Source organism: Sycon ciliatum, chromosome 10 (assembly GCF_964019385.1).
Source record: "Sycon ciliatum chromosome 10, ocSycCili1.1, whole genome shotgun sequence".
Classification (NCBI taxonomy): Eukaryota; Metazoa; Porifera; class Calcarea; order Leucosolenida; family Sycettidae; genus Sycon; species Sycon ciliatum.
The window spans coordinates 29,273,577-29,286,076 of NC_088652.1; the positions used below are offsets into that span (position 1 = coordinate 29,273,577).

At 49.4% G+C, this 12,500-nt stretch overlaps 1 protein-coding gene across 2 annotated transcripts in view; it reads right to left on the bottom strand.

Annotated features, from left to right (window-relative positions):
• LOC135826132 (uncharacterized) overlaps nucleotides 1-12,500 on the bottom strand; it is a 23,083-nt gene that overhangs the window by 7,011 nt on the left and 3,572 nt on the right. The window contains exons 1-4 of one of the 2 annotated variants that reach the window (XM_065338773.1): nucleotides 12,296-12,500; nucleotides 6,989-7,010; nucleotides 896-3,030; nucleotides 308-356 (exon numbers count right to left, since the gene is read on the bottom strand). The exon at nucleotides 12,296-12,500 is cut by the window's right edge and continues 145 nt beyond it. In XM_065338773.1, the coding sequence (XP_065194845.1) occupies nucleotides 308-356; nucleotides 896-3,030; nucleotides 6,989-7,010; nucleotides 12,296-12,328 (2,239 nt within the window). In that variant the 5' untranslated portion in view covers nucleotides 12,329-12,500. The remainder of the gene's footprint in view (nucleotides 1-307; nucleotides 357-895; nucleotides 3,031-6,988; nucleotides 7,011-12,295) is intronic. The other variant, XM_065338772.1, reaches the window with a different exon arrangement.

Sequence of the window (12,500 nt, forward strand, 5' to 3'; positions counted from 1 at the left end):
ACAGCGACCCAATAGCAATTCTGTGTAATGTCAGTCGTCCAGAGCCCAAAACAGAGTCAGAATTGCAGTGTTGGTTGGGATCAAACACCAGCTTGCGGTGAGAAGAGGCTCAAATTTTACATTCTATCCACAGCAGATATGGTCCTGTGCTCATGCAGTGTTCAATACCCGAACGGGAATAGCTAGCTCAAAACGAAAATAGAACAGCGTACGGTTTCCTTGCGACTAAAGGTTCACACGAATGCGGACATCATGCAAAACATCATTTGGAAGTAGCAGATCTGTTTGAATTGTGCATCCAACTAACCTGAAGGAAGAGAGGTCGATCTCGGCTCAAACAGCCTTCCACGTGCATTCTGCAGGTATTGCAAGAGACCAAGTACACGCAAGCACATGCCCACGCCCACACACACACACCCGCACTCACGCACACACACACACCCCCACACACCCACACACACCCGCACATGCCCACCCACACCCGCACGCACACACCCGCACGCACGCGCACGCACACACACACACACGCACACACACGCACACACACGCACACACAAATACATGTAAATACACACGAGCAAAAGCACACATGCATGCAAACACGCACAAGCCATAATCGCCGAAGTCAGAGTAGGCTCAAAATGGTTATCTCCCCATCCACATGACGGGAATACGTGGCAAGTTTTAAGAAAATAGAGAAATGGTGCAACTTTGTGTGTGAAGAACTCTCCTCCTAAACAGAAATAACACAGAATTACAAGGCCTGGTGGAACTTGTCTCTTGTTCGTGCCCCCCCCCCCCCCACAAAAACATATGAACTAAAGCTAGCGGCAGGCGCTTCTAACGTAACGTCTTTTGCATAGCTGCGGGAATTCAATCAGGTCAAGTCTCTCACCTGGTCAAGGCCCAGCCAGAACATGGCCTGCTCACGGATCATCTGTATATCCCGCTTCTTTGAACGTGTACACAGTGGGTAGTCTTCAGCCACTAGGGTGGAAGCGTCCAAGGCGTGCGCACAGCTTGGTGCGCAGCAGGTAGATAAGCCATGCTGTAAACACTCCTCGCCCGATGTTTCTCCGCAGGGGCATGGCAATGTGCTGATCACTTCGACCTGCAGGCCCCACTTCCATAGCACTGTGCGCACGATTGCCCGGACATCATCCAGCGTGGACTTTCCGCTGCCGCCGTGTCGGCCCTCGCACTCGACGTACACTTGTAAGCCGTAGCGTGTATAGTGCAGGTGCAGCCATGGACAATCGTTCCAGCGAACGCGAACGCTGCACCGTGACAGCGTGGCAGCCGAGCGATTGTGTGACTTCAGCAGCACCTCCACCACGCACTGCCAGTACACGAACACGGGAAAGTGCATCAACTCATCGCGGTGTGCGTGCTTAAAGGACACGTAGGCACAGGAACAAGGCAGCTGCGGGTCCGTGCCCATGTCCCGGACGATTGCAGGTACAATAAACTCGTGCTCAGCAGACCTCTCATCCTGCACAATTGCCAGGACTGAGAGCCATTCTAGGATTTCAAAAATGAGCTTGAACCCATCACTGCTTGCTCTGACTGCTTGCCACGCCTTAGCATGGTCGCAGGAAGACTGACCCTCGAACATCTTGTTGAGAGCTTTGCGTGCCAGGGACTCCGTCATGAACCCAGACTTATAGCGCCGCTCTTCGTGCACTGTGATGTCTCGGTCAAGCTTCATGTAGACAAAGGCATTGACACAGTCCAGGATGAACTGGGGCTCCAGGATGACCGTGTCTTTCAGCTTGAAAGTTGGGAAGTACGCCAGGTGGCCTGCTTCGTGGCAGTACTTCAGCAGCAGCTGTATTTGCCGGTCACTGCAGTCATGTGGAACAGCCTTGACTTGCTTCGCTATGAACTTTGCCTCCTTGAAGGAAATCCAAGGCCACGTGACCTCCTGCTTGAGCGTGTGTATGGTTATGCAGAATCGGAGCCATGGAACAGGGATGTTACGTTGGCTCTTCTGGCAGCGGTCAATGATGGCCTCTCTCAATCGCTGCAGCTCATCTGCTTGTGCTGCACTTCCAGTGGATCTGGTGCTGTCGATTTTGAAGTACGATGTTTCGTTCCAGACAAGGTTCTTATACGGCGAACCTTCTATATTCACTTGAAGTAGTTTACAAGGATCAGGCAAATCGGTTTTCTTCCACATATCACTCTGACACCCCACTACAAACACATCATCTGCAGCACTCTGGTCTGTGCTGCTGTCAGCTTTCGCATTCAGCAGCAGCATGTCGAGCCAGCTTAGCAGCTGGTCTAGGCGAGTCGCATTGGCCGGTAGAGTGGCCCGCTCGATACATTCTTCCTGGCTGAACTGAAATTTATCGAGCTTGGGAAGGGTCTCTAGAAGATCCAGAGAAGAGTTGTATGTGGCAATAAAGGTTGTGTTTTTGGCCATGAAGAGGGGCTGCACGGATTGGTAGACTTGCTGCCCTCCAAGGTCGCGGAATGTGATGACGGTGTAGTCGGGCGTGTTGGCCTGGTCAGAGATGTACTTTACCCGGTCTGCGTTGAGAAATCCTGTGATGGTCTCATGGATTTCCCCGCGCATTGCTGGCCCAACGCTGCTGCTGCTGCTGCTACTGCTGCCCTCCATAGGTCCTGCATGGGTCCCAGCCACAGGATCCTCTCCTGCTGGGGCTCTCTCTCTGTCATCTTGTGTTGTCTCTTTGCCTTGGGGATGATTCGAAGTGGATGGTTTGCACATCATGGTGATGACGTAGAGTCGACTCAGAGCATCTGGCATGTCTGGGCATTCGATGAATCGACAGTCATCAGAGATGCTTGTAGTTGCGTAGGACGTGCGCATGCCGGGCGTGCTGGGTTCATTCTCATCGTGCATCTTCTCAAGCAACGCCTTCAGCAAGCTGGTCTTTCCAACGCGCGCCGCACCAAGTATTGCCACGTGCAGGAAACGGATGACGGTCGTACCGCCCAACCTGGCTGCCTCCTGCTCTGCTGCTTCGAGTTCACTGATACTTGGCAGAACAGCAGTATCTCCTGGGCACAACGATAAGCACAGCACACATAAAAAAATGTTGTGTAACTGCAGGTGACATTTATAGTTTGTTGTTTCTTTTGTATTGCTAGCAAGAAATCATACAGTACAGGCAACAGGAATGCAAACCAAGTGAGAGTGCATCTTCACTGCATGCACTCGTATTATGAAAAAGCCTGCTTGCCTCGCAATATTACGGTCACGGGTGTGTCTGAAAGTCATTGCTTCCCGCAGAATAACCACTCCATCACCGGAATATTGGCAGACAGGAGACACCTGTTATGGTGTTGTTACAGTTGAGGCACTGGGTTTTAGAGTCTAGGGGCGTCACACACGGTACCACCAGCACCACCATGCTTGTACCACTTTTCGCCCCAGATGCTGCGCCCAATTCATCCAAAAAGAAGCAATAAAAGAGCACTAAAATGTGCCCTGTTCACCCAAAAATCACTATTTACCAATGTTGCAAAGAATAGCAAAATCACAAACGAATATTCTAACAAATATGCACAGTACGAAAAATATTCTACTATAGGGCTTGAAAGTGCTACGTCACAGCATAGCAACAATTTCAAAAATTCAAAAATTGGATCCACTTGGATCCAGTTTTTGTATGGATCCAAGCACATTTCAAGCCGTCTTACTCACAGCAAAGTGATGTAACCAGTGAAACTGACTGATTTGGCTACTGGGGGCGGGGTTACAACTGGTGGCGAAGTAAAAGTCACCCCTGCATACGACATGAGTGGGTTGCTATGCACCCACATACTGAGGCAATAGCAAAGTCACACCTTAGTGGATCCAAAATATAGAAATCTGATGTCAACTTACTACTCCCTGGCCGTTTTTGACGTCATCACTTTCAAGCAGTATTCTACCCTTACAGACGAGCCCATTTCAGCACACTATGCTTTTTGTTTATTTGAGCCAGCACGTGCTTAGACATGACGCCAGCTTTTGTGGAAAAAAGTCGAGAAAATCGCGATTTGAATTCCGCGACAACAAAATACGAAGTGGAGTGCGACGCGAGTTGCTGTTCTTGTTCTCCTCGGTAGACTGGACTGTTCTGGATGCAACTCTTTGTTGCAAGTACATGAACGTTTATTCGTTTGAGTTTGGATTCCATGTTGCGCTGAGTCTCCTAAAACGGATCGTCAACGATGTATCGAAGGAAGAGGCTAATGTACTTCGGAGCGCAAGAAGACGACATCCTCGCGTTCCATGCGCGGGATGAATTATTTTGTGGACTTGCATGGGAAACAGAAATCTCAAGTCTCTCAAAACTCTCCCACACGGAGCTAGCTTTACGATCCGACATCACGAATTTCTACTGACTTGAAACTAAGCAAAGCGGACTGATACGATACGAAACTAACCGGGAACTGCTACAAACTACGAAGAAGAACATAAGTATTTCTTGCGAAGGTGCAAACTACAAACGGCGCGTAAGTCAAACTGGGCAGCAGCGACAAGCGACAATAATTATGTTGATGATGTCGTTTGTTGCTCAATTGCAGGGACTGTTGCACATTCTACGATGCAAGAACGCAGTGAGCGTGCTGCGATGAGCGAATTAAGCCTTTGTACGGAAAGTTGTACACAAAGTGTAGCATTTCGAATATTCGACTTCTGACACTCATGTTCGAATATTCTGTGATGGAAGATATTCAAGTATTCGAATATTCGTTGCAACACTGCTATTTTCCCCTCGGGCTTTTTTGATGCCATTCTACGAAAAGTGTAGTGGATAGTCACTACTGGAGGGTTCATAAAGGCACATTTGTCTGTTGTGAAGTCGGGGGTTCACCCCGTACATTGCATTTTGTATGGCAAGACAATTTCTGAAAATGCAAAAATGGGTTACGGGGTAACTGCTTCCCATACCCCCCCCCCCCCCCTCCCCGCCCCCCCCCCCCCCCCTACTATTTTGACCTGGCTAGAACCCTGCCATCATATCTTCTTCCTAATGGTACTACTGTTGTGGACATGGAAATCCGGTCGCACGTCTAGCGGCCCCAGGGTGCTGGCCATGCAGCCGTGGATAAGCGGTACACACATGCATTTTATGCGCTGCAGCGCGCGGGTCGCATCGGACCAACATGTGCCCAGCACGGCAGCGTTCTGTACGCGCTGAGGGCGCCGGCCCCGATCAATCGACCGGATTTCCATGTCCACGACAGTACTTGGGGACATACAGCTCTATTGCTTCCAACTGGACATATGCTTCGTTAGTTGCTGCTCATCATGAGCAAGTTGCTGCTAGCGGCCTAGCATTGCTTGCCAGCTCTTCGAGCTTTTGCATTATGAGACCAGTTACTCAAAGTAACACATTGTTTCCAAAGCCAGTCATTGTTGCCCTGACTGAGTGTGAATATGTGAGGGATTGGACGCTAAATAGTATTCCAATCAGTGATGGACACTAACTAGGGCTGAAACGATCGTGGATTTTCACGTATCGATTACTCTTTAGCTTAACGATCGAGTAATCGATTATAATCGTTAGCAAATAGTCACAATTCTGTGCAAACATTACTCTGTTTCCACAAACTATGCCTTCATAATACCAACAAATCTGCATTAGTGAAAGGGTAGCTCCGAAACATGGCAGTTTTGAATTCAATTTAACCTCAGAACATGAACCATACCCCTGGCAACTGCATACTCCCAGCAGCGGAAACTGATTCAAACTAACTTCACAAAACGAGGGTATACAGTACTTTCTGGACACAAATTTAAAAAACGCAAAATAATCGTAATCGGTAATCTAAACGATTGCTCGATCGTTAGAGTTATCAAACGAGTACTCGATTATTCGGTTAATCGTTTCAGCCCTAACACTAACCCATTTTTCAAGAACGAATACCGTATTTTACCGGTTGTAAGTCGACCCCCGTATCCGAGGTCTCATTTCTGCGTTTTATAGTTTTCACCCAACGAAGCACTACCAACCCCTCCCTGCTACTAACACATCAACAAATCATGTAAACGTTCCTTATTGGAGGGTATAACGCCCCAATCCTTGAAATACGCCAATAAACCGGCAAACATGTGTACACATGGTGCACTCATGCATGCAGGGCTGATCATTTTGTGTAAGATTCCGATAGTTCCCGGTTATAAGTCGAATCCCGGTTGTAAGTCGACCCCCACCCTTTCTCCTTCTATTTTTAGACGCAAAGGTCGACTTACAACCGGAAAAATACGGTACTCTATCGAATACCAAATCTTCGAACGAACGGATAATCTAGTGTTCGTTGAAATTTCTTGACGGCCCACAAACTTCTGCATTGCGTCTGTGCTTTTTGCCTGGGATACCTTCGCATCCGTGGCAGCTACAGCCGTCGAGCAAGTAACACGCCGCCGGATAAGATGTTCCCGCATTGAGCTCGTAGTCAAGCCATTGAACTTGAGTTTGAATTGAACTTTTGCGCCTCCATCAACTTTCTCGAAGTGCTCCTAAACGGAGCTGCTACGACCAGCTGTGCCAGAAGCCATCATGAAAAACGAACTGGATGTCCAGAACGTTCTTCAAAGTGAAAGAGAGGGGTGAGTTGGACCGAACTAAAGTAGTAAAGAAGAAGGCACCATGGGCTCCCACTTCACAACAGTACAGTGTGTGTACTGTACTCGTACAATTACACGTGCCCTTCGCAACTGTACTACAGTGCCGGCACTCTATTGTTACTACTACTGTTTGGCGCGCGCTCACACAGGCCGGATTCGTCAAGTACACGTACGGAAACCGCTGTACTGTAATCTGTAGCAGCGGCCCTCGCTCTACTGCCGCTAGCGCAGGGTCCACATGTACTCGTACAAAACTAGCATGCATGCCACACATAGAACATGATTGTACAGCTCTTCGAACGAACTTTATTACTATTCGACTATTCGTGTGCATCACTGGTCATGACTCGTAACTTTTTGGCGGAAAAGAAGTTTGAGAATTGATTTGTCACTTACCTGCCTGCAGCTGTTTGGCCTCCTTCATAGAGAGTCAGAAAAAAAACAGAGGCACAAATCACACGTATGTGTTAGATATGCTCTCTCTCTCTCTCTCTCTCTCTCTCTCTCTCTCTCTCTCTCTCTCTCTCTCTCTCTCTCTCTCTCTCGGTGGTCGTTCGTTCGCCCTCGCTGGGCAGTACAATTTAGGCCCTAGCGGGCAGTATGCTTTTCCCTTGGCGGGCAGGTTGTCGGCATCGGTGGCTGTTCGTTTGCTCAATAGGCAATATGATTTATCCCTCGGTGGGCAGTATATATTCGGCCCATGGTGAGCAGCATGCTTTGGCCCTCGGTGGGTACTACGCTTTATCCCTTGGCGGGAAGTTTGCTTTAGCCCTCGGTGGGCAGGCTATTGGCCTCAACGGCCGTTGTGCACCCTCGGTTGGGCAGTATCCTTTAGCCTTCGGTAGGCAGGTTGCTGGCCTCGGCGGCCGTTCGCACGCCCTCGATTGGGCTATACGATTATTCTTCCGCCCTCGGTCGGGCTATAATCATGCGCCCTCAGTCGGGCTAAAATCATGTGCCCTCGGTCGAGCTATAATCATGCGCCCTCGGTCGGGCTACAATCATGCGCCCCCGGACGAGCTATAATCATGCGCCCTCGGTCGGGCTATCATGCGCCCTTGGTCGGGCTATAATCATGCGCCCTCGGTCGGGCTAAAATCATGCGCCCTCGGTCGGGGTACAATCATGCGCCCTCGGTCGGGCAATAATCACGCGCCCTCGGTCGGGCTATAATCATGCGCCCTCAGTCGGGCTATAATCATGCGCCCTCAGTCGGGCTATAATCATGCACCCTCAGTCGGGCTATAATCATGCGCCCTCGGTCGGGCTATAATCATGCGCCCTCGGTCGGGCTACAATCATGCGCCCTCGTTCGGGCTATAATCGGGCTATAATCATGCGCCTTCGCTTGGGCTATACGCTTCTTCGCACGCCCTCGGTTGGGCCGTATGCCTTAACTCTCGATGGGTAAGCTGTTGGCCTCGGCGGCCATTCATGCGCCTGCAGCGGGCAGATTACTGGCCACATTTGTGCGCCCTTGGTGGGCAGTATGCTAACGGCCCACGGCAGGCGGGATTACTTAGCCCTCAGTGGGCTGGCTGTTGGCCTCGCTAGCCGCTCGTGTCACCGGTCTACGGTGGGCAGATGCAGGCTAGCCCTCGGTGGGCCGTTCGTGCGTTTGCCCCCGGTGGGCAGTGTGAATCACTGACAATCGAATGTCAGCCCTCACCATCGTCTACACGGATTTCAAAAGCGTCGACCTCCATTTTGAAAACATGGTGGCTGGCCGCGCTACCCGTAGGCGCACGTGCCCACCGCGTGTCTCAGCGCGAGCTTCGAGCTAAAGATCATGTCGCCCACTCATTTTCCTGTGTTTCCCCATTTCTTCGAACTCGCTCAGCTTTTGCTTCAGCTTTTGCTTCGCTCGTGCTTCAGCTCCACGCTGTAGTCTGAGTTTAGTTCTCTTGTCTTCTTCCAGCAGAATACTGCAAACTCTACAGCACGTCGAGCTCCTCCTAGATGAGTTTCTTTTGCGTCGAGGCAGACTGTCGATCGTTTCAGTCCTATCTTGCCGTCGTCTCATGAGCGCCCCGGAAAGCAACAGTATCTATTTTCTTGTCGTTCCACTTTCTGGCGAACTCATTCACCTACTACTTCTTCCTTTATGAAAGCTTCAGGTGGCTGAGTTCTCCCACTAGCGACAATCATGCCTTGGAAAAGAACAGGATATTCCTAAGGTATATACAGCCAGTGCAGTGATGTCAGTGTACTGCGCGTAGTTGTTTGTTTTGTCGAGAAAGAATCCCTTTCGCACTCGCGCGGGCCGCGAGGGCGCAGCACGGAAACAGGTCTATTGAATTCATTTCTTGGTCGATTTCGACAACCAATACGTCGTTGTTTTTCTTTTTTCACTGGCTTTCCTTTCTCCGCTTCCGAATTGCGATGCCGTCCACCTGGAAAGCCTTGAAGTGAAACGAGTGGAGGCCGGTTTCGGAGGTAATTTTCGGCCAAACGGCAATCAAATCGAAAAATTCGAAGCGGACGATCTGTTGGTATCTATCGAAAGAAGACGTTGGCCCATAAAAAATCTTTGGAAACTACACCGTATGAATCAAGGAATTACGGTAAGTTTGAGAATTTTGGTACATTAGCTGTATGCTGATTGGTCGATTAGCGCGACCGTTGAGAAACGGGCCAGTGACGCTTTGTACAGCGTTGGTGAGGGCTGAATGTGATGATGTGACTCAACTATTATCGTTTGTTTTCTTGGAACTGGTCTATCATCACATACTATTATCTTTAATCAAATTGAAGTCATAGAAACCCCCAAACCTATGTGTTGATTGCTTGTGAGTGAGTGCGTGAGTACATCGTTGTACGCACAGACGGGGCGTGGGAGTGTCTGCAATTATGTTTGTGCACATGAATGTGTGTTTGTGTGTGTGTGTGTGTGTGTGTGTGTGTGTGTGTGTGTGTGTGTGTGTGTGTGTGTGTGTGTGTGTGTGTGTGTGTGTGTGTGTGTGTGTGTGTGTGCGTATGCAGAGGTATGCCCGCAGACCTGGGTGTGTACCCGTGGGCCTGGGTTTTAAATTTTTAAATTCCCGTTTGAAAAAATATCCCACACACTACATTTGCAGCGCGCACTTTCAACATCGGCACTTTTGCTCGTGTGCAAAGTATAATTGTGAGCACAAGGGCCCCGGCCAAGTTCAAAAACCAGTTGCAAGCGTGTGTCCAAGTCTATCGTATGCGAGTAAATATCCTTGCAAACGGTACGATAAATTTGAGTTTGCACGTCGTGTGAATGGCCTACTTCCTCCGTTAATAAAAACTTCGTGATGGATTTTTGAGAGATTGGTTTGCACACAAACTGCTGTGAAATGAGTCGCAATCACTTTCTTGGCCTTCCCTGATATGCCATGAAAAAGGTACCATGCAAGGAAAGCGACCTTTCACAACAAGCGAGCGGAATCGATGGTTGAGCTGTGGCAACATAGCAACATAGGTGAGGACAGTAATGGCGAGCGAAATTGAAATATCACTTCTCCGAGGGGGTAATACGTTGTTTGGCCTCTCTACTACTCTAGCACTGAGTTTGAGAGCAATGGAACGGAGCAGCGAGCCCACACAATGAGCGAGTGAACAAGGAAGTGCTCCGATCGCACGGCGCAATGAAATAATTCTGAACTCAGGTTCTTGTTCAACCTGCGCAAAGCCCAGATTTGAATGCTGATGACCATGCATTCTTTCAGAAGTCTGCAGTCCGACGAAAGTCTCGTGGCTAAAGAAAGTCGACTGGACTTGCTAGCCGCTGCCGTTCAGTGCTGGCAGGGTATCAATCACAGAAAATGGAATCAGTTTGGCTGTGCCTTTAGTAGTCCTTTACTCCTCGTTTCGCGGAGTTCTGGAGAGCGAAGATGAAACCAGGGAGTCGTAAAATATTTTTACGACTCCCTGGTGGAAACGAGTAATCACCACCGCGGCGGATCACGCAGCTTGAAAGCACACTTACTTCAACGACGGCGACATCAAGTTCAGCGAAGTGTGATCAAAGAAGCCGAGGCAAGGCTGAAACGAGCTGAACAACGACTCGAACAAGATGACGACTCGCACGCAGCAGATGACGGCAGTGAACCAGGGTCAAAATGAGTCGAGCAAAAGCAACGCAAACTGAACTATCTGCTCATTCTGCCAATAGTTTCTCTTGTAAAGATGCTGTACGTAGGCTCAGGCGCGTGCTCGGCGAGGGGCACGGGGGGCACGTGCACCCCCCAAAAATTTTCAATCTGGGTTTTGAAAAAAATAATACTGCACCTCGGATGTGACACGTACACATGCAAACGGCCTTCTACACGTACACGTGCAAACGGCCTTCTACACGTACACGTGCAGCGCAAACAAGAATTTTGCATGTAGATCTACACTGTGCACAGCATAAACATTACCTTGCGACAGTCGGATTCTTTCCCGGTTTCGATTTCTTGCTTTCAGGTCTGGATTCTTTGATTTCTTTCCTGAAGTATGGGTATCTGACTATGACTGAGCTGCTCTTTTCATAATGTCAAATCGACCGCCGTCATTTAAGCGCAAAGCTTCCACGCTGCCGCAGCTAACTCTAAGTGAAGCGTTCGGTCGTTCTGCAACTGTTGCTGCGGGAGCTGTTGCTGCAGCGAAAAAAGTCTGATAATATTTCCTCGAGTGGCGATGAGGGTTCTTCAAGAGGTGAAGAGTCAGACAAAGTGGTAGTAGTTGAAGAGGTCGCAGGAGAAGTAGCCCAGGCTGCCGGGTCTACCGCGGTGGATAAACCCGACGAGGTTGATGTAGTCGCTTCAGGCGGCTCTCCAAACGACATTGGAGAAGGCTACAACCTTGCATCACAAAAGTGGACCTGTTTGCCGTCATCGTTGTCCTCTGATGAGAAGCGTCGATTGGTCGACCACCACTTTGTGCCAGGGCCAAAACACGACTTTCCTGTCCACACAGGAAATGATGGCAGAAACCGTCGTTTTCGTCACCAGTGGCTAGAGGACAACACGTGGCTGGTCTATTCACCCAAATGCGACGGGGGTTTCTGTCTTCCGTGCCTCCTATTTCCCAGTGATGCGGATCAGGGACAGCTCACAGCAAGACCTATGTCAAACTTCAAAAAGACCACCACTTTGCTGGACAAACACGGCTCACAGCCAACCCACAAAGACGCCGTTTCCAGGCAGGGCCAGTTCAAAAAAATTGCGGGGGGCTCCCCTCGGCTCCCGTGCACCCCCCCCCCCCCCCTAGTTGGGGGGCCGAGCACGCCCCTGAGGCTGAACTACCTTTGTCCAGTGATTTGCAGGCGAAACAAACTGTTCTTGACCTATTCTAAGCGTTTTCCTATCGATCAAAATCCATCACGAAGTTTTTGTTAACGAAGGAAGTACTTTGTCCGCCAAGTTAAAATTGCCACTTATCTTCATTCTTGTCTCAAAACGAAAATACAAATATTCGAAGCATGCCACGATCAGAAAACGCTATGTGTATGATACCGTATTTTCCGGAGTATAGTGCGCACTTTAGATGTGCTATTTTAGGCCCTAAATCGCAGGTGCGCACTATGCTCCGGATATGAAATGCATGTACTTCAATGAAGATTGAAGTGCGCACCCCCAATGAAGATTGGGGGTGCGCGTTATACAAAGGTGCGCACTATACTCCGAAAAATACGGTACTTTACACGTCAGAAAGCAACTCAGCCGAAAATCCTAGCAAGTTACACATCCTCCTCACCACTATCGTCGCTGGAGGAAGAGCTGAAAACATTCAATCCAGACAGATGCTGCTCGTTTCATAGCTTTTTCCACTTCTCCTCGTCTCGAATCACGCTCAAAGGCAGTCACCTGTCATGCATGTCATCTTGCCGATCAGAAGCAAGACTCTCAAGACGCATCGAGCGCGTCCTGGAATCTGTACAAAAGTCTAGAGCTCATACAGA